Consider the following 24999-nt stretch of genomic DNA (forward strand, 5'->3'; position numbering starts at 1 on the left):
CCAAAAGCCATCGGATTCCCAAGGATGTTTCCGGGTTTTTGAGTCCGTTTCCAAGATCTTGAGCTCTAACAGCAATGAAACAACGTCTCAAGAATGGGAACGACCTTCCTTTCTTAGAGGGTACATTCGAGCCAATTTCATAAAGGTGGCCGACTTGCATATCAATAATGTTTTGTTGCAGAACTGAAAGCCTTTGAAGCACGACTGTTTCTGGGAAACAGAAACTCAGCTTGAAAAATATTGGCTTTCTCTTGGTCCCTGGTCAGGGGCCAAGGCATTTTCCAAAGAAGAAGCCGGAGAACGCACATATAAGTGGCGTTCCTTAGTATTCCCAAGCCTTTGCTGCTGCCAAAAAGGAGAGGAATGCGGCAGGGTTTCTGGCCAGACGTCTTGTCATTTGGGGTCACATCTCTGCCAAACTATTTTCCTTTTTGGAACGGAATCAAAACAACGGCATTCCGAAAACTAGGTCAACGAAAGCAAGGTGTTTTCAAACGCCCTTTGCTTTGCAAACAATAACTGCGTTGAGCAAGGCGCAATTGCACAACGGTGATAACGCATTCCTGCAACGTCAAAGGATTGCATTGCAATTCATACTGGCTTGTGCGCATTATGCTGTCTTGATTCCATTTGACAATGAGAAACAGATGTGGGTTTCTGCTCTTTCCGTTGGAGATAGATGTCGATTCTGTTTTGTATTTGTCCATCTGTTTATACATTTCTAGACTAATTCGCTGAATCATGAACAAACTGGCCATATGAGCTGCTGAACTTACTGACAGAAAGGTTGGTGGTTCAAATCCGGGGAGTGGGGTGAGCTCCCACTGTTAGCCCCAGCTTCTGCCAACCCAAAGTCAAGGTAAAGGTTTCCCCCTGACATTAAATCCAGTCGTGTCTGACTCTGGGGGTTGGTGCTCATCTCCATTCCTAAGCCGAAGAGCCAGCGTTGTCCATAAACACCTCCAAGATCATGTGGCCTGCATGACCGCATGGAGCGCCGGTACCTTCCCGCCATAGCTGCTCGCCTTTTGGGTCTTAAAACTACTTAGAACTACTTAGATCTATTGATCTACTCACATTTGCATGTTTTCGAACTGCTAGGTTGGCAGAAGCTGGGGCTGACAGCAGAAGCTCACGCCACTCCCCAGATTCGAACTGGTTACCCTAGCACAGGGGAAGAAGAGAGAAAGAGCTGAAGAGAGAAAGGAAGGAAGGAGGAAGAAAAAGGCATAAAAAACTAAAGAAGAGAGGAAGGAAAGAAGAGGGGAAAGGTGTGTGAAGGAAATGGAGGAAGGAAAGAGAGAGCCACAAAGAAAAAAAGGGAGGGAAGAGAGAAAAAGAAGGGAAAGGAAAGGAAAGGAAGGAAAACAGAAAGAAGGAAAGAAAGAAAGAAAGAAAGAGAAAAGAAGAAAAAGGGAAGGGAGGAAAGAAAGGAGAGATAAGTTGTATGAGGGAAATGGAGGAAGGAAAGAAAGGGCCACAAGGAAATAGAAGGGGCAAAGGAAGGTAAGGAAGAAAGATAAAGAAGGAAAGAGACAGGAAAGGAATGGAAGGAAAAAAAGAAAGAGAAAAGAAGAAAAAGGAAAGGGAGGAAAGAAAAGTTGTATGAGGGAAATGGAGAAAGGAAATAAAGAGCTACAAAGAAAAAGAAGGGGCAAAGGAAAGTAGGCAAGGGGCAAAGGAAAGAAAGAAAAAAGAAGGGAAGAGAAAGGAAGGAAGGAAGGAAGGAAGGAAGGGAAAGGGAAGAGAAAAGAAGAAAAAAGAAAGGGAGGAAAGAAAAGAGAGAGAAGTTGTATGAGGGAAATGGAGGAAGGAAATAAAGAGTTACAAAGAAAAAGAAGGGGCAAAGGAAAGTATGGAAGAAAGAAAAAAAAGGGAAGAGAAAGGAAAGAAAGGAAGAAAAAAGAAAGAAAGAGAAAAGAAGAAAATGGAAATGGAGGAAAGAAAAGAGGGAATAGTTGTGTGAGGGAAATGGAGGAAGGATAGAAAAAGCCACAAAGAAAAAGAAAGGGCAAAGGAAGGTAGGGAAGAAAGAAAAAGAAGGGAAGAGAAAGGAAGGAAGGAAGGAAGGAAGGAAGGGAAAGGGAAGAAAAGAGAAGAAAAAGGAAAGGAGGAAAGAAAAGAGAGAGAAGTTGCATGAGGGAAACGGAGGAAGGAAAGAAAGAGCCACAAAGAAAAAGGAGGGAGAAAGAAAGGTAGGGAAGAAAGAAAAAGAAGGGAAGAGAAACGAAGGAAAAGAAAAGAAAATATCGGGGTTTTTTTGTAAATGCAATGAGAGGAATGCTTAACACATGGTCATTTCTTTCCCTGGATCCTCACTGCTAGATGGAGGAAGGCATTGCCCAGTTTAGTTTTAACAGCAAAGTCGCCGTCCGCGATCTATCCTACGAATCCCTGGAAGACCTTGATGGCTTGAGGCTTTATATTGCGGCTTCGGTGCTGGAAACGAAAGGTAATGACGCCTAAGGGGCAAAAGAAACATTGATCTCCATTCAGCGAGGTTCTAAATAACCCCCTCTTGCTCTTCTTTTGGCCAGGCGGCCATAGTGTGGATACGGAATTGACCAGCGTCCTGTATGCCATGTCTCCTTACAAACTGGATTTGATCGCCACCCCGCTCTTCGTGAAGCCTGGGCTCCCATACTCCATCAAGGTGAGTCGATGGTTTGATGGACCTGGCTGTTGCTAGGTGAAGTGGCCTTCTGTGATGTGACTGGGAAAGAGTGAAGGCCGTTGGCTGCTGCTAGGTGACATGTGAATGAGGGAGGGAGGGAAGGAAGGAAGAGAAAAGGAAGAAGGAAGAGGAGAAAGAAAGAAAGGAAAAGGAAGAAAAGGAAGAAAGAGAAAGAAGGGAAGAGAAAGGAGGGGAAGTAAGAAAGGGCACAGAAAGGAACGAAAAAGAAAAAGAAGAGGAGGAAGAAAAGAAAGAGAAGGGAAAGAATAGGAGATGGAAAAGGGGAAAGAAAAAAAGAAGGGAAAATAGTAAGAGGAAGAAAAGGGAGCTGTGTATGAGGGGAAAGGATGAAAGTAAAAGGAAGGGAAGGAAAGAAAGGGGAAAGAAATAATAGATGAAGGAAGGGAGTGAGGAAGGAAGGAAAAGGGGGAAGGAAGGAAAGAAAGAGGAGAAAGGAAGGGAGGAAAGAAAGGACAAAGAAAGGGAGGAAATAAAGAAAGTAAAATAAGGGAAGAAAGGAAAGAAAGAAAGACAGAAAAAAAGAAAGAAAGAAAGAAAGAAAGAAAGGAAGGGGAGAGAAATAATAGGTGAAGGAAGGAAGAGGGGAAGAAAGGAAAAGGGGGAAGGAAGGAAGGAAGGAAGGAAGGAAAGAGAAAGAGGAGAAAGGAAGGGATGAAAGAAAGGACAAAGAAAGGGAAGAAAGGAAAAAAGAAAGAAAGAAAGGAGGAGAAAGAAAAAAATAATAGGTGAAGGAAGGCAGAGAGGAAGAAAGGAAAAGGGAGGAAGGAGGGAAGGACGGAAGGAAGGAAGGAAAGAAAGAGAAAGAAAGAGAAAGTGGAGAAAGGAAGGGAAGGTAGGAAAGAAAGGACAAAGAAAGGGAGGAAAGGAAGAAAGTAAAAGAAGGGAAGAAAGGAAAGGAAAGAAAGACAGATAGAAAGAAAGGTGAAAGAAATAATAGAAGGAAGAGCGGAAGAAAGGAAAAGGGGAAAGAAGGAAGGAGGAGAAAGGAAGTGAAGAAAGAAAGGACAAAGAAACGGAGGAAAGAAAGATAGTAAAAGAAGGGAAGAAAGGAAAAGGAGGTAAGGAAAGGAAGGACAAGAAAGAAGGGAAGAGGAGGGGAAGAAAGAATTGACAAAGAAAGGAAGAGAGGGAAGAAAGAAAGAAAGAAAAAAAGAAAGAAAGGAAAAAAGGATAGGAGAAGGAAGGAAGAGGGGAAGAAAGGATAAGGAGGGAAGGGAAGAAGAGGAAGGAAAGGGAGATGTGTATGAGGAGAGATGAGGAACGAAAGAGGAAAGGAATGGAAAAAAGAAAAAGAAGCGAACGAAGAAAAGAAAGAGAAGGGAAAGAAAGAAGGAAGACTCAAATGAGATTCAAAGCAGCTTGTATGAGAGAGACGTAAGAAAATATTCTTTGACCTGCCATGGTCCAGAACGCTTGGAAAAAGGACTATAAGGGTATTTCAAGTGTATAAATGCATGTGATTGTCCATATAGGTGCAAGTAAAGGATCCGACGGGTGTCCCGTCCAGGCGCGTCCCTGTCGTTTTGACGGCCAGTGTCTTCAATGAGGCCGGGGAAGAGGCGGCCATAGAGCGGGAAGGGTCCGAAGGCGGACGGCGGGACACAGGCCAGGATGGAACCGCTTCTTTCGTGCTGAATATCCCTCGTGATGCCAAAACGCTGGAGTTTAGCGTCAGTTAAGATGCTTTACGTTTCAAGTTTTCCCCAGTGGGTACTTTGGGGCTGTATACTTTGCCTTTGGGAAGCAACCGGAGGTTTTAGACCTCGAGAGAGTTGGGTTTTTGTATTTAACATGCAAAAGGAAGCTTTTCCAATGATTGAGGAAGTGCCTTGGCTAAAGAAAGTACTCCGTTGAGTGTTGTGTGGCCACTGCGTTCTAGCAGCATTTTCTACTGATGTTTCGCCTGCAATTTCCAAGTGTACTCCATGCCTGACTTAAACCAATCACCCCTTCCCATTCTTAGATAAAAACTGCAGATCCCAAATTACATGAAGACAACCAAGCCAGCAAAGCCTATCAAGCACAATCTTACGTTTCCCTCAGCGGAAGCTATCTGTATATTGACTGGGCGTCGCACCACAAAACCTTATATGTTGGAAGTACCTTGCACATCGGTGTGCACCCATCAAGCCACTACATTGATAAAATACATCACTACAGTTATTTGGTATGTATTAAACAGCTCTCTTTACTCTCAATGTGCTTCAGCTGTTGCTTCCATGTTTCTACTGATGAAAATACATAATACACATATTGGAAAATATATATTGGATGTAACCATATTAGAAATAGGAGTTAGAAAATATATGAAATTACAAAGAGAAATGTATGTATGCATGAACTTCATTTGGAAGATATTCTCTTCTTAAAAAGCTGGAAAATTAGATGCCTCAAGAGAGGCCGGCGTCTAGTAAGGGAATGTCAAGAGCAGGGGTCCCCAAACTACGGCCCGCGGGCCACTTCCGGCCCGCCAAGGTCACTTATTCGGCCTGCGGAGGAGGAGCGCCCCCCACACAGTGCCCCTCCCTTGGCTGGCTCACGCTATCCGTCAGGCCCAATGGGCAGCGTGAGCCAGCCAAGGGCAGCTGCTCCATGTGGCCTACTTGCACGTAAAGCACCTCACGAGGTGCCTTACTTGCAAGTAGGCCGCGCGGGGCTGCTCCTCCCTTGGCAGGCTCACGTTATCCGTCAGGCCCGATGGGCAGCGTGAGCCAGCCAAGGGAGGCTGCCCCGGCGCTCCATGCAGTCATGCCGGCCACATGACCTTGGAGGTGGCTACGGACAACACCGACTCTTCGACTTAGAAATACAGATGAGCACCACACCCCAGAGTCAGACACGACTGGACTTCATGTCAGAGGAAAACCTTTAACTAGGAAAATTGTGGAAGATCCAGGGTGGGAGAAAGAACTCTTGTCTGTTGGAGGTAGGTATGAATGTTTCAATTGGCCACCTTGATTACCATTTCATAGCCTGACAGTTTTTAGGGAGAATCCTTTGTTGAGAGGTGATTAGCTGGCCCTGATTGTTTCTTGTCTGGAGTTCCCCTGTGTTTGAGTGTTGTTCTTTATTTACAGTTATAATTTTAGAGTTTTTAAAATACTGGTAGCCAGATTTTGTTCAGACTAGAAATAGGAAGATTTCCCATTCTCTGCTCCTGGAATTACTGCCTAAAGAGGGCTAGGAAGAACCCCCTCTAAGGGCCCTTCCACACAGCAAAATAAGATATGTGCAATCTTTTTTTTTTAAAAAAAAACCTATAGTCCGGCCCTCCAACGGTCTGAGGGACAGTGAACTGGCCCCCGGTTTAAAAAGTTTGAGGACCCCTGGTCAAGAGGCCTCTGGCAAATTTCAATCGACTCTTTCCATTTTGGTACCAGGTGAAGCTTATAGTAAGATTAATGAGCTGGCCATCAAGAGGCTTCAGGAAGGACTTATCTCAAGATGGATGGAAGCTCTTGCTATCAGTAGCCTAGTAGACACTCTGGCGCATGGTCCTCATTAATAGCAGCTCCTTAGATAAAGATGCTTAAATGAAGATTGACAGGTGTTGAAGTTAAAATATGCCATTGAAGTCAATGTAAAAGTAGAATTTTGTGACTCATATTGTGATGCCTGTATGATGCATGCATATTATTTTAAAGGGTATATAAATCAAGGCTTTTCTTTGTTCAGTACCCTGTTTTTCTGGACTACCAGCATGGCGCCAACTGAGAATAAACCGTACTTTTTCAGACCTCAGGAACTCTCTTTGTTTCTTTTCCTCAAACTTCCTCTCTGCCATTTCACTACCTCACACTCCCTCTCCATCCATTCAGATCATCTCCAAAGGAAAGATAATAAACTACGGGACGCAGGCCAAGCTTGAAGGCTACGTGTATCAAAACCTGCAGTTCCAGCTGACCAAGGAAATGGTTCCCTCGACCCGCATCCTGGTCTATTACATTGTGACGGGAGAAGGTGCCGCAGAGCTGGTTGCTGATTCAGTCTGGTTGGATGTGGAACAGAAATGTGGAAACAGCCTGAAGGTGAGTCATGGAGTTATAGTAAACAGAGGGGATTGGAGTGGGAAATTGCCAGACAAAGGAGAGAGTTCAGACAAAGGGAAAGCTCAAAAGGAAATTTATTTATTTATTTATTTACTTACTTACTATATTTATATACCGTCCCCCTCAGCCTGCAGGCGACTCGGGACAGTTTACAGTTGGTACCAAGACCATGAAATAAAATTTCAATATAATAAAACAATTGAATAATAAAACATAACAGAATCGATAAAATCAATAAAAACATGTATCATTAGGGTCTCCTCATTAAAAACATTGTCCAGTCACATTGTCCACCATCCCATTTGCCTATGTCTGTGACCCTGTATTTGCAGATGCCTACTCAAAGAGCTGAGTTTTAACTCTCTTCCGAAATGTTAAAAGAGAGGGGGCCAATCTGATGTCCTTAGGGAGGGTGTTCCATAGCCGAGGGGCCACCACTGAGAAGGTCCTCTCTCTCGTCCCCGCCAACCATGATTGTGACGAAGGCAGGACTGAGAGCAGGGCCTTCCCAGATGATCTTAAAGCCCTGAGAGGTTCATAAAGAGAGATGAGTTTAGACAGGTAAGCTGGGCCAGAACTGTTTAGGGCAGTGTTTCTCAACCTGGGGTCGTGACCCCTGTGGGGGTCGCGAGGGGGTGTCAGAGGGGTCACCAAAGACCATCATACAACATAGTATTTTCTGTTGGTCATGGGGGTTCTGAGTGGGAAGTTGACCCACTTCTATCATTGGTGAGACTCAGAATCCTCTTTGATTGTAAACAAACTATAAATCCCAGCAACTACAACTCCCAAATGACAAAATCAATCCCCCTCCAACCTCACCAGTATTCAAATTTGGGGGTATCGGGTATTTGTGCCAAATTTGGTCCAGTGACTGAAAATAAAGCCTGCATATCAGATATTGACATTACAATTCATAACAGTAGCAAAATTACAGTTATGAAGTAGCAATGAAAATAATGTTATGGTTGGGGGTCAGCACAACATGAAGAAGTGTATTAAGGGGTCGCGGCATTAGGAAGGTTGAGAAACACTGGTTTAGGGCTTTATAGGCTAAAGCCAGCACTTTGAATTGTGTCTGGTAGCAGACCGGCAGCCAGTGGAGCTGACACAACAGAGGGGTTGTGTGCTCCCTGAGTGCCGCTCCTGTTAGTAACCCGCCTGCCGTCCGTTGGACCAGTTGAAGCTTCCGGACAGTCTTCAAAGGCAACCCCACATAGAGAGTGTTGTAGTAATCTCTACGGGATGTAACCAGAGCATGGACTACCGTGGCCAAGTCAGACTTCCCAAGGTACAGGCACAGCTGGCACACAAGCTTTAAGTGTGCAAATGCTCCCCTGGTCACTGCCAAAACTTGGGGTTCCAGGCTCAGCGATGAGTCCAGGATCACACCTAGATTGCCAGGATCACACCCAGAAATGCCTACTAACAAGCAGGCACAGGAAAGGGAGATGCAGGAGGGGGAAGCGGCTGCAGGGACAGGATAGAGATGAGGTACAAATTGGAGAAAACAGCCTATGCACATTCTCAAGGGGTTGATTAAAAGCTTGAGCTCTGTTCCACTTTTGATGTGGCACTTTGTTTTGCTCACCCGGCAGGGTGATTTGTTCAAATAAACCTGTTGAACATTCTCCTTGCTTCTAGTGTTTGATTGGACAAAGACCCTGGATGTTTTGAGCCACTTGATCATAGAGGGAAAGTGCAGTGTTTCCCAATATTAGAATGATAAAGAGGGGCACGACATCCCATTGGGTCCAACTGACTGTGCAATGCAGCTCCTCCAGTAAGATTGCATGTGTCAGACCTGAGGCCCGCCATGTCCTCCAAATACTGGACTACAGCCCTTTTGTGCCTCATCCTCAGTCATCATGGCTGTTGCTAATGGAAGTTGTGATACCGTCCCATCTGGAATAATAATAATAATAATAATAATAATAATAATAATAGTAACAACACTTTATTTATATTCCGCACTTCTCACCTCGAAGGGGACTCAGGGCGGATCACAGTACACATACACTTCAAACATTCAATGCCGCTTTGTATAGACAATACATAAACAGACAGAACAGAAGGAGGTGCCATGGAAGGTTGGGCTTGAGTCCAGGGGGTGTTGTTGCTCTATCCTCTATGACGAAGAACCATAAGGACTTCCTCCTTCCTTTTGGTTGTCCAGCATTTTTTGATCTTCTTTCTTTATGGCGACGTAAAACACCTCCCCCATTTTTTAGCGGTACCTAATTTCTCTAATCACAGCTAAAGCTGTTTTCAAATTGCTTAGGTAAACAATGAGCTGAGGCTGACAGTTGGCAGCTCATGCCAACCCGGGGCTTCGAACTTGCAACTTTTTGGTTGATAGATCTTATAATTGCTGATGATTTACCAGCTGTGCTAAACCTCCTGACTGAACAGAAGGCTGTCCTGTTCAGTCAGGAGAAGAGGGTTTGAGTAGGATAGGAGCAAGGTGTGTGGCACCATAAAAATACCAGAATATGCCCGCCATATTCTGGTGTTTTAACATGCAAAACTCCCTTTGAAACTAGTGGTTTTCATTGGCTGAATTCTTATTTTTTGTTGACTCTGTGTTTGTCTTTCCCCCGTCTATACAGGTTCGTGTTTTGGGACGTGAGGCATTTTACAGCCCAAAGGCCGACATTTTGCTTTCCGTGGACACCGATTCCGACTCCCTGGTTGCACTGTCCTCTATGGATCGGGCCATTTACGGAGTTACGAGGAGTAAGGAGAGACCCATGGAAAAAGTTAAGTGATGATTATAATAAGTATATGAACATATTTATTGCTTTTTGTGGTTCAAGTGGGGTACAACAGGGTTAAAACAGCGACATAAAGCAAAACGCTATTCAAATATATAAATACACACAGGTAAAATACAGGGTAAAATTCACGAGGCTGAAAACTAACAAACAGGAAACTTTTGTCATGTTGTTATATATTTACAACATGCATGTGTTTACCTTGCATAATATTATATGATCTATATAAATAAAAATGTAATGTTCGTTTGTGGGATTAACAGAACTCAAAAACCACTGGACGAATTGACACCAAATTTGGACACAAGACACCTAACAACCCAATGTATGTTCTCCACTCAAAAAATTGATTTTGTCATTTGGGAGTTGTAGTTGCTGGGATTTATAGTTCACCTACAATCAAAGAGCATTCTGAACCCCACCAATGATGGAATGGAACCAAACTTGGCACACAGTTCTCCCATGACCAACAGAAAATACTGGAAGGGTTTGGTGGGCAGTGTCCTTTGGTTTTGGAGTTGTAGTTCATCTACATTCAGAGAGCACTGTGGACTCAAACAATGATGGATCTGGACTCTACATGAATACTCAACATGCCCAAATGTGAACACTGGTGGAGTTTGGGGAAAATAGAATCTTGACATTTGGGAGTTGTAGTTGCTGGGATTTATAGTTCACCGATAATCACAGAGCATTCTGAACCCCACCAACAATAGAATTGGGCCAAACCTCCCACACAGAACCCTCATGTGGGCCACAGCAACGCGTGGCAGGGGGCGGCTAGTATGATAATAATAATAATAATAATAATAATAATAATAATAATTTATGTATAACCCGCTCTATCTTCCCGAGGGGACTATTTGTTTTGCCCGGTACATAAATGGTCTGAATGTTATGGGATCTCTGTTCAACTAAGCCTATTGAATCAATATGATCTATTGATTAGTCCCAACTAATGCAGACTTTGTGAATGGTACTGATTCAGATCCTTTCCAAATGTTGTTTTTTCTCTCTCATCCTTTCCTTTCTTCCTTCCTTCCTTCTTCAACAGTCACTTCTGAAATTAGAAAAAAGCGACCTTGGCTGCGGTGCCGGAGGAGGGCTGAACAATATAGATGTCTTCCGAATGGCTGGCCTCACTTTTATGACCAATGCGAATGCAGAGGATTCCAAAGAAGAAGGTGCCTTTGTTGTCTGTCTATCTATCCGTCTGTCTGTCTATCTATCTATCTATCTATCTATCCATATCCATCCATACATCCATCCATCCATCCATCCCTATGTAACAGAATTTTGAAAATAAATCTTTTCCTGGTGTGAAAGTTTCATTAAGTGCCACATCCACTGTTTTAGTGTGGTGAGATGTGTTCCACACTGGGCATGCATGCTCAGCAGCAGAGTAGCATAGCGCAAGGGCAGATATCTTCACTGTGTCTGGTTGTGATCCCCAGGTTGTGCCAGTCAGCTTTCATATGATATTGTTTCTAGCACCCACTTTTTGCTTGATATTCAGGCAGTGCTTCATGTAGGTCAGAGCACGGTCCAGAGTGACTCCCGGGTATTTGGGTGCGCTGCAATGCTCCAATGGGATTCCTTCCCAGGTCATCCTCAGAGCTTGGGATGCTTGTCTGTTTTTAAGGTGAAAAGCACCTGTTTGTGTTTTAGATGGATTAGGGATCAGCTGGTTTTCCCTGTAGTAGGCGGTAAGGGCATCTAGAGCTTCAGAGAGCTTCTGTTCCACCATCTCAAAGCTCCCTGCTTGAGCAGTAATGGCACGATCATCAGCATAGATGAAGCTCTCTGTCCCTTCTGGCAGTGGCTGGTCATTTGTGTAGATGTTGAACATGGATGGAGCAAGCACACTCCCCTGAGGCAGGCCGTTCTTCTGTTTCCGCCATCTGCTTCTCTGGCCCTGGCACTCAACAAAAAAGCTCCTGTTTGTAGCAGATTTCCTATGAGGTGGGTGAGATGGTAGTCCTTTGTGATATTATACAGTTTTCTCAGGAGGAGGTGGTGGTTTACAATATCATAAGCTGCTGACAGGTCTATGACAGGTCTCATTACAATTAAATACAATGAGACAGAAATACACAGACAAAGGCAAAGGCTTAGCCTTTCATTTCTGGCTCTGGAGTTGGTGCTCATCTCTGGCTCTTGGGGAGGTGCTCTTTTCCATTTCCAAGCTGAGGAGCCTGCGTTATCCATAGATGCCTCCAAGGTCATGTGGCCGGCATGTCTGCATGGAGAGCCATTACCTTCCTGCCGAAGCAGTACCTAATGTTCTACTCACATTTGCATGTTTTTGAACTGCTAGGTTGGCAGAACAACAACAACAAAACTTTATTTATATACAGCTCTATCTCCCTGAGGGGACTCAGAGCGGTTTCCAAGGAACATCATCAATACAAAGTAAACAACATAAACATAAAATTAACAAGACAATATAAGGGCAATAGCACATATATTCCATTTATTCTGGTGTATTAGACTACTTTCTAACCTGAGAAAATCTTCTCAAAAATCAAGGATAGTCTTATACGCGGGGGTAGTCTTATATGGGGGTAGCCTTGTGCATGAGAGTCATCTTATACATGGGAGTAGTCTTATACGCTGAGAGTCATCTTATAGAGCGGGTGCTGAAACTTCCAATCCGGATTGGAGAATCTGTGGTTGCTGCATATTGGGGGGGGGGGGGGGAGCTCAAAAATGGCAGCGGTTGCGTCCCTGCCGTATGCAGTGACTGTATGAAAACATTAAGGATGACGCTGGTAGAAGTATGGTAGAAGAAAATCAATTCATCAGGATTCGTGGACTTAATGCGGTCCCAATGGGGACGTGAAGGGGCGCCTTACCGGGAAGGTGTAAGTGAAGGACGGAGCAAACTGCAGGTGTCCGGGGTGCCTCGGGTATGGAAAAAAGGAGATAGAATAGCTCTGGGCCCAGAAAAACACAACTCTTTTACCTGTCTGGCCCACCCTTGTATCCTATAACCGTACCTCCTCCTCTGCCTCTCAGGTGTAGGTGCGCATGTGCGAGATCTGAGAGGCAGAGAAGGAGGGACAGTAATAGGAAAATTACCACATTGAAATCAAATCTGATGCTTTAAAATTTTTTATTTGGTGTGTTTTGGAAGAGGGGTAGTCTTATACGGCGAAAATATCCCAAACTCTGTATTTTAACTGGAAAAGTTGGGGGTCGTCTTATATGCCCAGTCGTCTTATATGCCGGAATATACGGTATTTAAAATAATCCTGCCTGTTCAGAAGCTGGGGCTAATGACAGGAGATCACCTTGCCCCGCAGATTCAAACCGCCGACCTTCTGGTCAGCAAGTTCTGCAGCTTAGCGGTTTAACCCGCTGCACCACTGTGGCCCCTTTGTTGGTAAACTATAGAAAAATGTGTTTTTGCAGGGTAACCTGCAAAAACAAAATATTCACCGTTTAATATACCTTTTCCATGTTTTTTATGATAGAACCAATTAGGAAATGGCATTGATCACCCAGGAACAAAAATCATAGTGTCACATAGTGTGCTGGTATGGCTGTACCAAACGCTCCAACTTCCTTTTCTTTCTTTGAGTATTTGTGTGAATTCCAAAGTTCCATGCATTTTGCAATAAGGTGGCTCCCCTTGATTTGCAATTATAGGGCCAATGACCCATCAATCATTGTTACGTTTTGATTCTGCCCCTTTCCCCAGGGCTCTGGGAGGAGAGGGAGCCATTTTAGGTCAGTCTTGCATTGGAAAGCTTAGCTACAGGACGTGGATTAGCTCCACCTGTAGAGAACCTTCGTTTCTCACAGCATCCGAGGGAAATTCCGGGGGGAAACAGTTGCAAAGGACTCCAGCTGGAGAATCTACAAAGCCTTGACTGGTAGGTCAAGGCTTTGTAGAAGCAGTTTGGAGCCGGGAGTAGAGCCCACACCAGCAAAGTTTAGAAAGTAGATTGCCCAAGGAGGGGTTAAAAAGGGTTTTCCTCTTAAAGAAAAGAAACAGTTCACGAAGCCAGTTGCCTGTCCCTTGTGGACAAGATTAAGAAAGCCACCAGTTGATTCAAAGCATTGAAGCATTTGTTGAAGATCTAAGAAGTATTTGATTGTTTGTTGAAGACTTAAGCAATAATAAAGGACTTTGTTAAACCTTTCAAGCTTCTAAAGACTCTGTATAGGAAAATCCTTAGGGCCTCTCACTCAAGGCACCCCGGCTTCCTGCTGGGCACAAAGAGCACGTCCTGTTCAAAAGCAAACTGCTATAGGCCATCGACATGGCCCTCGATGGAACAAACAAACTGCCTAACTCTGCATTTAAAAAACTCATTCATATCAACCTCTTGCTCTTGGTTCTTTCTGGACTCTTTTGGATCAGCCTCTTTCACAAATTCTTTATGGTTCTTTTGTTCAGGAACGCCTTTTGCATCCTGACGTCTTTCTTCTTTTCTTTTTTTGTGTCTCATTTCCTCAGATGAAGCCTGCAAAGCCCGTGTCCGATCGGCACGATCCCCCAAAAGGAGCAGAAGGGACAAACTCGGTATGGCATGACACAATTGTGCATAAAAAGGGACAGAGGGCTAATGCAGCGAAGCTCAATGGGAGTTGTAGTTTGGTGAGGCATCAGCACTCTTGGGCAGAGAAGGCTTAGAAAAGGTAAAAACTCCCGTGATGCCAAGTCAGGGAGCCATGACAGTTAAAGTGGAATGAAACTGCATTCATTCTACAGTATAGACACAGCTCTAGTTATCAACCTCAGCCTCTCAGTTAGTCTCTAATCTGTGGGTCCCCAGATTTGCAACTCCCAGAAATCCCAGCCAGTTTACCAGCTGTTAGGATTTCTGGGAGTTGGAGGCCAAAACATCTGGGGACCCACCGGTTGAGAACCACTGCTCTAAAGTGCTTTGCATACTGATGCTCCAGGCCAACATGGCTATGCCTTTGCAACAGCAATAATTTATTACCCGCGTCCAGGGGCGGCTCGTCCATTACACGAAGTAAGCAGTCACAGGGGCACAGAGGCGCCTCTGTAAATGCCCCTCGACCGCCATTGGAGGAGCGCCCCCTCAGCTCACAACAGCCCTAGCAGTCCGAGGGGAGCCTCAGCTTTCTTGCCTCGCTGCCAGGCGATCCTCTCCCCAAAGGGGCCGGACCCTTGAGCCTTGCCTCGCCCCTCTTGTTCCTGCTCCACCTGGCCACCGGGTGCGCGAGCACAGCCGGCGCTCAATCGTTCTCCGCGTTCGATCCCTTCTCCATGACTGGCTCCCTTTCCTGATCCCTTGGCGCTCCACCCGCCTCCTCTCCTCTCCCAAATCCGCGGGTGGGGCAAGGGGCGGAGCCACCACGCCTGGCCTGCTTTGGGTCCGGAGGCGTGTCTGAAGACCCCACTGTGCACTAAACGTCGCCTATTCTCCTGACTTTCTCTTCAGCCATTGGGACCAAGAGAGAGAGAGAGAGAGAGAGAGAGCCCCTCCGGCTGGAGGTATCTCCCACCTCCGCTCCCTCCTTTGTTTTTGCGCCTACCTTCAGGAAAGGTGGGCATCTCCACCTCTCTCTCTCTCTCTTGGTCCCAATGGCTGAGGAGAAAGTCAGGAGAAGAGGTGACTTTTTGGTGCACACGCCGGGGTCTTCAGGCACGCCTCCAGACCCAAAGCGGGCCAGGCAAGGGAGCAAGTGTAGTTACTGGGATGTATAGTTCACGTACAATCAAAGAGCATTCTGAACTCCACCAATGATGGAATTGAACCAAATATAGCACACAGAACTCCCACGACAAACAGAAAATATATATCAATGATTGGTTGGGGGGGGGGGGGCGCCAAAATACTGTTTGCTTACCGTTGAAAATTACCTAGGGCCGCCTCTGCCCGCGTCTCCTTTCGGCTTCAGGCACAACATAGTCAAATGCATCTATTATAACTGCTTTGTGTTGTTTATTCTATTTATTTCAGATTCAGCCTGTGAAGCCATCCTGCAAGCGGCACCTTCAACGGTCAGCAGTAAAATCGAAGAACTAGGTATACCGTAAAGCCAGATGTGTTGCTCAAAAGCATTCATAGAGGAAAGTATTTCTGCAGCAATAACCCATCAAGGCCAGGGCTGATGTTCTTATTAATCTTGGGTCTGCTCCCCATGTGCTGACAGTAAGTTTCCGCAGGATGTTATTGAGTGCAGATACTTTGTGCTTGGTGTCCGCACACTGTTTCCTAAATGTTAGTGTTCGATCTAAGGTGACGCCGGGATATTTAGGAAGGAAACAATGTTCAAGCTCTTGACCTTCCAAGATAACTTTCAATTTCCTGTTGGCTTCACGATTACATAGATGGAGAGCACACACTTGTGTCTTGGCAGGGTTAGGCTTCAGGTGGTTATCTTTGTAGTCGCAGGAGAGACATTTCAGAGAATTCATAAGTTGGTTTTCGGCAGCGTTGAAGTCTTTTGCTTGTGTTGTTAGGTCACGGTCATCAGCATATATAAAGCTCTTTGTGAGTGGTGGTCGTGGCTGATTGTTAGTAAAGGTGTTGAGCTCCCGGTGGCACGGTGGGTTAAACCCTTGTGCCAGCAGAACTGAAGACCAACAGGTCACAGGTTCAAATCCGGGGAGAGGTGGATGAGCTCCCTCTATCAGCTCCAGCTCCTAATGCAGGGACATGAGAGAAGACTCCCACAAGGATGATAAAAACATCAAAAATCATCCGGGCATCCCCTGGGCAACTTCCTTGCAGACAGCCAATTCTCTCACACCAGAAGCAACTTGCAGCTTCTCAAGTCACTCCTGACACAACAACAAAAAAAAGTAAAGATGTTAAACAAGGTTGGTGCAAGAATGCTGCCTTGAGGTAGACCGTTCATTTGCCTCCTCCATCTACTTTTCCTGCTTTGAAACTCCACATAGAAGCTGCAGTTTTCTAGAAGCGTCTGGATAGTTTTTGTAAAAATGTATTGTCGAAGGCTTTCATGGCCGGAATCACTAGGTTCTTGTGGGTTGTTTTGGGCTATAGGGCCATGTTCTAGAGGCATTTCTCCTGACGTTTCGCCTGCATCTATGGCTCTGAGGATGCTTGCCATAGATGCAGGCGAAACGTCAGGAGAAATGCCTCTAGAACATGGCCCTATAGCCCGAAAAAACCCACAAGAACCTAGTTTTTGTAAAATTATCGTTCCTGATAATATGGTAAACTTTTGCATCATTTTTCCATGTTGCACCGTGTTGTAGGAACAGTGATAAAGGAGGACCTTTCTGAATCGGGTTTTCCTTCCATTGCTGCGATTGAGCATGCATTTAGCACAAACGTCATCTGGCCACCCCCTTTTAAACCCATACTTTCCCAAATTATAGGCACTGTATGGAAGCACCCAGAGTCTCTGCAGATTTTTAGACGGAGGCAGGATGTGTTCTTTTACGGTTGTACCAGGAGCTCCAACTTCTTTTTCTTTCTTTGAGTGTTTGCATGTATTCCAAGGTTCCATGCATTTTGCAATAAGTTGGCTTCCCTTGGTTTGCAATTATAGGGCCAGTGACCCATCAATCATCATTAGATTCTTTAGTTCTGCCCCTTTTTCTGGGTTTAGGAGGGGAAAGGGGGACCTCTAGTTCAGTTCACACAGAGAAGCCTTTCGTACAGGACGTGAATCAGTTCCACCTGTAGAAAGCTTCGTCTTTTACAGCTTTTGCTGGGGGGATCCAGTCCCACAGCTCTACAGAGAAGCATAGCTTTTGCTGGGGGGATCCAGTCCCACAGCTTTACAGCCAGCCTTCGCTGGGAATAGAAGACCTTCTTCCCTCTTGGAAATCTACAAAAGGACTCTGTTTCGTAAGGACCACTCGCGGCAGCCATAATGCAATTTGGACCGGGTGTAGGGGCCCACGCCAGCAGAGCTTAAGCCAGATTGCCCAGGTAGAGGTCAAGGATTTCCCTGATAGAGAAGAAACAGTTCATGAAGATAGTTGCCTGACCCTTGTGGACATAATTAAGAAAGCCACCAGTTGATTCAAATCCTTGAAGTATTTGTTTGATAGAGAACTTTGTTAAACTTTCCAAGTTTCTAAAGACTTTGTTTAGGGAAATCCAAAAGGCCTCTAGTCCGAGGCACCCCCGGCGTCCCATTGGGCATACAGAAAACACGTCCTGTCTACAGACTCTTTCACAGGCCCAGCGTGTGACAGCACAGGATGACCACCTGTTGGGCAGGATTGGAGCGTGCTTTTCTTTGGAACAGAAGGGAGTTGGGCTGGATGGCCACCTGTCGAGAGGGGAGGATGCCTTCCTTTATGGCCCTTGGGTCTTCCATAAAACACTGAGCCTCTTTTTGCTTTCTTCTAGTGTCCCTCCTTCAAGTCCAAGTGGTCAAGGACTGCTGCAGAGCCGGGGCCCAGGAGCATCCGACGAAGAAGTCCTGCGACGAGCGCCTCAAACACGTTCGGGGTGGAACACGTTGCATGTGGGCCTATTCCAAGTGTTGTGCCTGCGCAGAGCAGCTGCGCCGCACCGAAACCCACAAAGACATCATCCTCGGCCGGAGCGGTGCGTGCACAGTCTCCAAAATGTGGTTCTTTCTTATGTAAACCGAACCCAGGAATCTTCCTTTTGGAGACTCAGAAGTCATTGCGCTGTGATTCACTGCGGCTGAACCGCATTGAAAGAGGGCCTTTTTATGACTAACTTACTAGCTAAATCTAGGAATTTCCAAAACCACGCTAACTAACTAATAGTTCCAATAGCCTCTCATCCAGTTCTTCAGTTTGGTTCTGGTAGGTTCCTGATTTCTGGTTCGATGTTTATTTATAATTCTCTTTATTTATTTTTTCTCTAGTCCTCGCTGTCCTTTTGGATTTGGATCCAGAGGTCCGGAGCTATTTCCCCGAAAGCTGGCTTTGGGAGGTCCACCCAGTTTCCCGGTATGGAACTTTGAATTGTTTATTTATTTATTATTTATATGAAACTTTTGTATCCCGATCTTCTCTACCTCCGTAGAGGGACTCAGACCGGCTAACAGCAAGGATTCAATGCTAATAGTACAATCTAAAAAATCAAAACACTCTTAACAACAAACATCAACAGTGAATTAAAATACATATAGAATAAAATACATATAAGCCAATTCAGTCTGCATCTTGTGATCCATAACTTTGGTCAATTGCCGGTCTCAGCCATCATTCTGGGAATGCCTCGTTCCATAGCCATGACTTTACTAGCTTCCTGAAGGTCAGGAGGGAGGGGGCAGATCTAATTTCATTCGGGAGAGAGTTTCATAGCCGGGGGGCAACCACAGAGAAGGCCATGTCTCTCGTTCCCACCAGACGCGACTGCGAAAGTGGTGGGACTGAGAGCAGGGCTCCTCCAGAAGATCTTAGCAGCCTTGATGGTTCATAGGAGAGAATACGTTTGGACAGGTAAACTAGACCGGAACCATATAGGTTTTTGTAGGTTAAAACCAGCACTTTGAATGGTGCTCGGAAGCTAATTAGCAGCCAGTGGAGCTGGTGCAACAGAGGAGTTGTGCGCTTCCTGTACCCAGCTCCCATCAGTAGCCTGGCTGCCGAATGTTGGACTAGTTGCAGCTTCTGGGCAGTCTTCAAAGGCAACCCCATATAGAGGGTGTTGCAATAGTCTATATGGGATGTAACCAGAGCATGGACCACCGTGGCCAAGTCAGACTTCCCAAGGTACAGACGCAGCTGCTGCACAAGCTTTAACTGTGCACAAGTTCCCCTGGCCACCACTGAAACCTGGGGTTCCAGGCTCAGCAATGAGTCCAGGATCACTCCCAAGCTGTGAACCTGTGCCTTCAGGGGAAGTGTAACCCCATCAAGCACAGGCTGTAACCCTATGCCCTGTTCGGCCTTACGACTGACCAGGAGGACCTCTGTCTCGTCTGGATTTAGTTTCAATTTGTTCGCTGTCATCCAGCCCATTACAGCAGCCAAACACCGGTTCAGGACTTGAACAGCTTCCTTAGTAGCAGGTGGGAAGGAGTGACAGAGCTGGATATAATCTGCGTACAGATGACACCGCACCCTGAAACTCTGGATGATCTCCCCCAACAGCTTCATGTAGATGTTAAACAACATAGGGGACAATACTGAGCTCCTGTTGACTCGATCTTTCCAAATTCTCTATGGCTTTCTTTTCTGGAGAATGGGGCTGGGAATGACACTTGGGCATCTCACCCAACTTTATCCTTCCTTTCATCCTTCCTCTCTTTCCTTTCTCCTTACCTCCCTCCCTCTTTCTCCTTCTTTCCCTTTTGTCTTTCCTCCATTCTCTCTTTCCTCCCTCCTTTCCCTTTTTCTCCTTTCCTCCATTCCCTTCCACCCTTTCATCCTTTCCTTCTTCCCTTCCTTTTGTCTTTCCTTTCTTCTCTCTTTCTTTCCTCCTTACCTCCCTCCCTTCCCTCTTTCTTCTTCCATCCTTCCCTTCCACCCTTTTGGCCTTCCTTCCTTCCCTCTTTCCTCTCTCTCTCCCTCTTTCTCCTTCCTTCCTTTTTGCCTTTCCTTCCTTTTCTTTTTTCCTTCACCTTCTCTTCCTTCCTTCCTTCCTTCCTTCCTTCCTTCCTTCCTTCCTTCCTTCTTTTCACCCTTCCTTTCCTTTCCTCCCTCTCTCCCTCTTACTCCTTTCCTTTCCTTTTGTCTTTCCTTCCTTCTCTCTTTCCTTCCTCCTTCCCTTCCACCCTTTCATCCTTCCTTCTTTCCTTTTGTCTTCCCTTCCTTCTTTCCTCCCTCCTTTCCCCTCTCCCTTCTTCTCCTTCCCTTCCCCCTTTTTGCCCTTCCTTCTTTCCCTCTTTCCTCTCTCTCTCCCTTTCTCCTTCCTTCCTTTTTGCCTTTCCTTCCTTTTCTTTTTCCTTCATCCCTTCCTTCCTTCCTTCTTTCCTTCCTTCCTTCCATTCATCATTCCCTTCCACCTTTTCATCCTTCCTTCCCTTTCCTCCCTCTCTCCCTCTTACTCCCTTCCTTTCGTTTCCTTTTGTTTTTCCTTCCTTCTCTCTTTCCTTCCTCCTTCCCTTCCACCCTTTCATCCTTCTATCTCTTTTGTATTCCCTTCCTTCTTTCCTCCCTCCTTCCCTCTCTCCCTTCTTCTCCTTCCATCCTTCCCTTCCTCCCTTTTGTCCTTCCTTCCTTCTCTCTTTCCTTCCTCCTTACCTCCCTCCCTTCCTTTCCCCTTTCTCCTTCCACCCTTTTGCCCTTCCTTCCTTCCCTCTTTCCTCCATCTGTCTTGCTTTCTCCTTCCTTCCTTTTTGCCTTTCCTTCCTTTTCTCTTTCCTTTATCCTTCCCTTCCTTCCTTCCCTTCCACCTTTTCATCCTTCCCTTTCCGCTCTCTCTCCCTCTTACTCCCTTCCTTTCCTTTCCTTTTGTTCTTCCTTCTTTCTTTCTTTCCCCCTTCCCTTCCACCCTCTCATCCATCCTTCTTCCCCTTTTGTCTTCCCTTCCTCCTTTCCTCCCTCCTTCCCCCTCTCCCTTCTTCTCCTTCCATCCTTCCCTTCCTCCCTTTTTTCCTTCCTTCCTTCTCTCTTTCTTTCCTCCTTCCCTTCCTTCCTTTCATCACTGGGCAGTCAGGGAGTGCTACCATATGACCCCCAAGTTAGGAAGTTTGCCCATGCCTGAATTAGGGAAAAGTGGAACTCTGAAACAAATATATCAAGTGTCCTATTTTTGTTCCGAATGAATGCAGCTCCAAGACTCTTCCGGTGACTTTGCCTGATTCGCTGACCACTTGGGAAATTCAAGGCATCAGCATTTCAGATCAAGGTATGCAAAAGAAACCTGAATTCTTTCTGTAAGGTTGTGGGAAATGGAGATAACCCAAGGAACAAAACACCCGTTGTTGCTCTTTCGGTGATGCACCTTGTTTCCTTGTTTCCCAAACAGGGATCTGTGTTGCGGATGCAGTGCAAGTGCAAGTGGTCAAAGAGGTCTTCATCGATGTGCGCACCCCTTACTCTATCATCCGCGGAGAACAAATCGAATTGATAGGAACCGTTTACAATTACAAACCATCGACGATCAAAGTCAGTTCCTCCCTGTTAATGTTAGTGAATAACAACCTGGTATTTGCAAATAACAACAACAACAACAATAATAATAGCAGCCCACCACAAACAAACAAACCAATTCTGACCTGTTTTTAGAAAGATAAAGCGAGATAATATTCATAATAATAAATGCCCACCACAAAGAAAATAATATTCATAATTAAGTTGGGTAGATGATGATGATGATAATAATAATAATATATGAATGTGTGTAAGTGGCTGGGTGTCAACTTACAAAGACAAGCTCCTGCTCCTTTTCTGGTTGTGGGTGAACTATAACTCCCAGAAAGGAAGGCCAGTTCCCCCAAACTCCTCCAGTAACCAAATTTCAACATATCAGGTCTGTGTGCCAGGTTTGGTCCAGATCCATCGGTGTTTGGGTTCACAGTGCTCTCTGGATGTAGGTGAACTACAACTCCCCCAAATCATGATGAAATTTCTCCAAGGCCTTCAGTATTTTTTGCTGATCATGGGGTTCTGTGTGCCAAGTTTGGTCCAATTCGATCTTTGGTGGAGTTCAGAGTGCGCAGTGATTGCAGGTGAACTATACATCCCAATACCTACAACTCCCAAATGTCCAGGCCAATTCCCCTCAAAACCCACCAGTATTCAAATTTGGGCATATTGGGTATGCATGCCGAGTTTGGTCCAAAACAATCACTGTTTGGATTCATAGTGCACTCAGGGTGTAGGTGAACTACAACTCCTATAAATCCCTGCAAAGACTTCTAGTATGTTTTATTGGTCATGGGGATTCTGTGTGCCAAGTTAGTTCCAGGTCCATTATTGGTGGAGTTCAGAGTGTTCATAAATTGCAGGTGAACTATACATCCCAGTACTTACAACTCCTATAAATCATGGCGAATTCTCCCCAAACCTCTCTAGTATGTTCAGTTGCTGATCAATTCCTATGTTTGCTGTGGGCCATAGAAACAAATAGGAAAGGGTTATGGGAGAGGCATTGGGCGGGGGTAATGCAAATTCCACGCCAATGGAGAGAGAAAGGAACACTGGGATGCCTGTGGTGAAGGAAAAACAGAAAATCTAGGATGAAATTGCCCCCGTATGAAAGTCAATTTCCTGGCATCCAGTTCCAATTCTGCCACATTGCTCTCTGGATATGGCAGCCGCCTACACCAACAGCGATGCCTACAAACTCGTTTCCACTTTCATTATAAATGTAGACAGAGAAGAGTAAACATACCCTTGAGGCTGCTGACTCTGCTTTCTCTTGGACATTGCAGTTCTGTGCTTCCATCAGCGTGGGTAGCGGGGTCTGCCTTTTCGGATCTGTCTCCGGATCGGGTCCGCAAGGAATCCAAAGGACCTCCTGCTCCCGGCTCCGCAACCTCGAAGGCTCCTCCATTGCAAGAGTCCAGTTTAAGGTCCTTCCTCTGGAGCTGGGTCTCCACACCGTGAATTTCACATTGAGGAGCACCGCAGGAAATGAGGTCCTGGTGAAGACCTTGCGAGTTGTGGTGAGATGTTGATAATATAGCAATAACAACAATAATATTATTATTGGGGTTGCAATTAGTATTATTTTGTTGTTGTTCATTTGTTCAGTCGCTTCCAACTCTTCGTGACCTCATGAACCAGCCCACGCCAGAGCTCCCTGTCGGCCGTCACCACCCCCAGCTCCTTCAAGGTCAATCCAGTCACTTCAAGGATGCCATCCATCCATCTTGCCCTTGGTCGGCCACTCTTCCTTTTTCCTTCCATTTTCCCCAGCATCATTGTCTTCTCTAAGCTTTCCTGTCTCCTCATGATGTGGCCAAAATACTTTGCCTCAAATATCCTTCCCTCCAGTGAGCAGTATTATTTTGGAGGAAATAAACAAACAAATAAATAAATAAATCTTTATTTCTATCCCTACCTATCTCCCCTTGGGAACACAGGACAGTTCGTGTGCCGTCGCGCCTGGGGGCTATTATTCTCAATAAAGGAGGGATGGACGTGGCATCTTTCCCCCAGGGGATTGCTTCTTGCCCTCCTATAGGAAACTGGAACTCCCAAAAACCCAAAACGCTGTAAATAGCTCAAGATAAGTTTTATTTATCACAAAGTCATTTCTTCAAAGCAATGAGCTGGAAAACTTTAGAGGGGTGAAGGAAAACATACGTTACAGTCTCAATTAGTCCTGGGTCCAAGGGGTTTGAAGCTGAGAAGCCTCACCAAGTTTCCTTTTTCCTCAATGGCTGTGAATGCCGGAGCAAATCACAACCCCAGTTCAGATGGCCTATGTTTTGAAGATTCAGGATCTTCCTTTGGTGCCAAAAGAACTGGTTTTGAAGGTGCTTGGGATCTCCTCAATGTTATCTAGGACGATCTGGACATAAAACATGAGTCCCAAGGGTAAAAAAACACCTCAGAATTGGTGCTAAGAGGTAACTTAAATCAGGGTCCTTTAGAATCAAGTCTTTTACTCACGTCTGTGTGGTAGAAACTCTGATGGCAGAATGAAGAAAAAGGGAAGCTCTCCCCTCCTGCAGGAAGAGATCAAGCCAAACAGTACTGATTGACAGCTACAAGCAACCAATCCATACAACTATACATAAGCAGGGTAAAAAGGGGCAGGATTAAGCATGATACAAGTTTAAATCTTACAACTAACAGTTCTATACATAGGTGGCGCCACTCGCGCTGTCACAGTTCGCAACAAAACAACAGCAAACATTCAATGCGATCAGAAGCAAAAACAACCATAATTCAAATAAACATATCAAGCATCAACTTCCAGCAACAAATAAGCATCATATCACTAAAATTAAGTCATAACAAATAAACATTTATTCATTTATTTACAGCATTTCCCTCATTTCCTCTATTTCTGTTTTTAGCCCGAAGGTATCAGAGAAGAACAGTATGAAGGCAACACCCTGGATCCTCAAGGCGTTTATGGTACGTCAAAGGAAATTTCCCGTTCTTCCCTGCATTGACTTTAATTGGAGTTGGGGGGAGGGGGGGGGTTGCATGTAAAATTGGGGATGACCAAACAACATTTTTTCCATATTATTATAAATGGTGTCCTGATGTGAGGGGCTTCCTTGTGCATTTGTCAACTGACAGGGACAGTCGTACGGGAGGTCGGGTTCCGTCGGAAGACCCCGTTCAATATCGTCCCAAAGACCAGCCTCAGCCGGACTCTGAGCGTCAAAGGTAAGAAGGACCCAGAGAGGAAGCATTCCTTGTATGTTCTTCTATGGTGCTTTACTTAATATTGTAAGGCCGTGACATGCAGCGCATTCTGTTGCACTAAGGACCTGAAGCCTCTTTTCACTACAAACCACACACTGTCCAGATAATCCAATGTAAGAGTTTATTAAAAGCCGAGTATAATGAAGAGCAGGCATATATAAAAAAGGAATCAAAGTTCGCCAGGTTAAGTCAAAAGTCCCCAAAAGGCGAAATATTTATACGATCTGAAGAGAAAGCAGAGTATATAAATGAAACAAAGAG

At 45.3% G+C, this 24999-nt stretch overlaps 1 protein-coding gene across 1 annotated transcript in view; it reads left to right on the plus strand.

Moving 5' to 3' along the window:
- The window catches only part of C5 (complement C5), a 64351-nt gene that overhangs the window by 15117 nt on the left and 24235 nt on the right, over positions 1–24999 (plus strand). The window contains exons 9-24 of the mRNA XM_067471850.1: positions 2326–2452; positions 2538–2653; positions 4168–4365; positions 4659–4862; positions 6514–6723; positions 9354–9503; positions 10573–10702; positions 13984–14049; positions 15461–15526; positions 17834–18034; positions 18324–18408; positions 21180–21256; positions 21377–21516; positions 22785–23018; positions 24381–24441; positions 24610–24699. Of these exons, the coding sequence (XP_067327951.1) occupies positions 2326–2452; positions 2538–2653; positions 4168–4365; positions 4659–4862; positions 6514–6723; positions 9354–9503; positions 10573–10702; positions 13984–14049; positions 15461–15526; positions 17834–18034; positions 18324–18408; positions 21180–21256; positions 21377–21516; positions 22785–23018; positions 24381–24441; positions 24610–24699 (2155 nt within the window). The remainder of the gene's footprint in view (positions 1–2325; positions 2453–2537; positions 2654–4167; positions 4366–4658; positions 4863–6513; positions 6724–9353; positions 9504–10572; positions 10703–13983; positions 14050–15460; positions 15527–17833; positions 18035–18323; positions 18409–21179; positions 21257–21376; positions 21517–22784; positions 23019–24380; positions 24442–24609; positions 24700–24999) is intronic.

The sequence above is a fragment of the Anolis sagrei genome, chromosome 11 (genome assembly GCF_037176765.1).
Source record: "Anolis sagrei isolate rAnoSag1 chromosome 11, rAnoSag1.mat, whole genome shotgun sequence".
Classification (NCBI taxonomy): Eukaryota; Metazoa; Chordata; class Lepidosauria; order Squamata; family Dactyloidae; genus Anolis; species Anolis sagrei.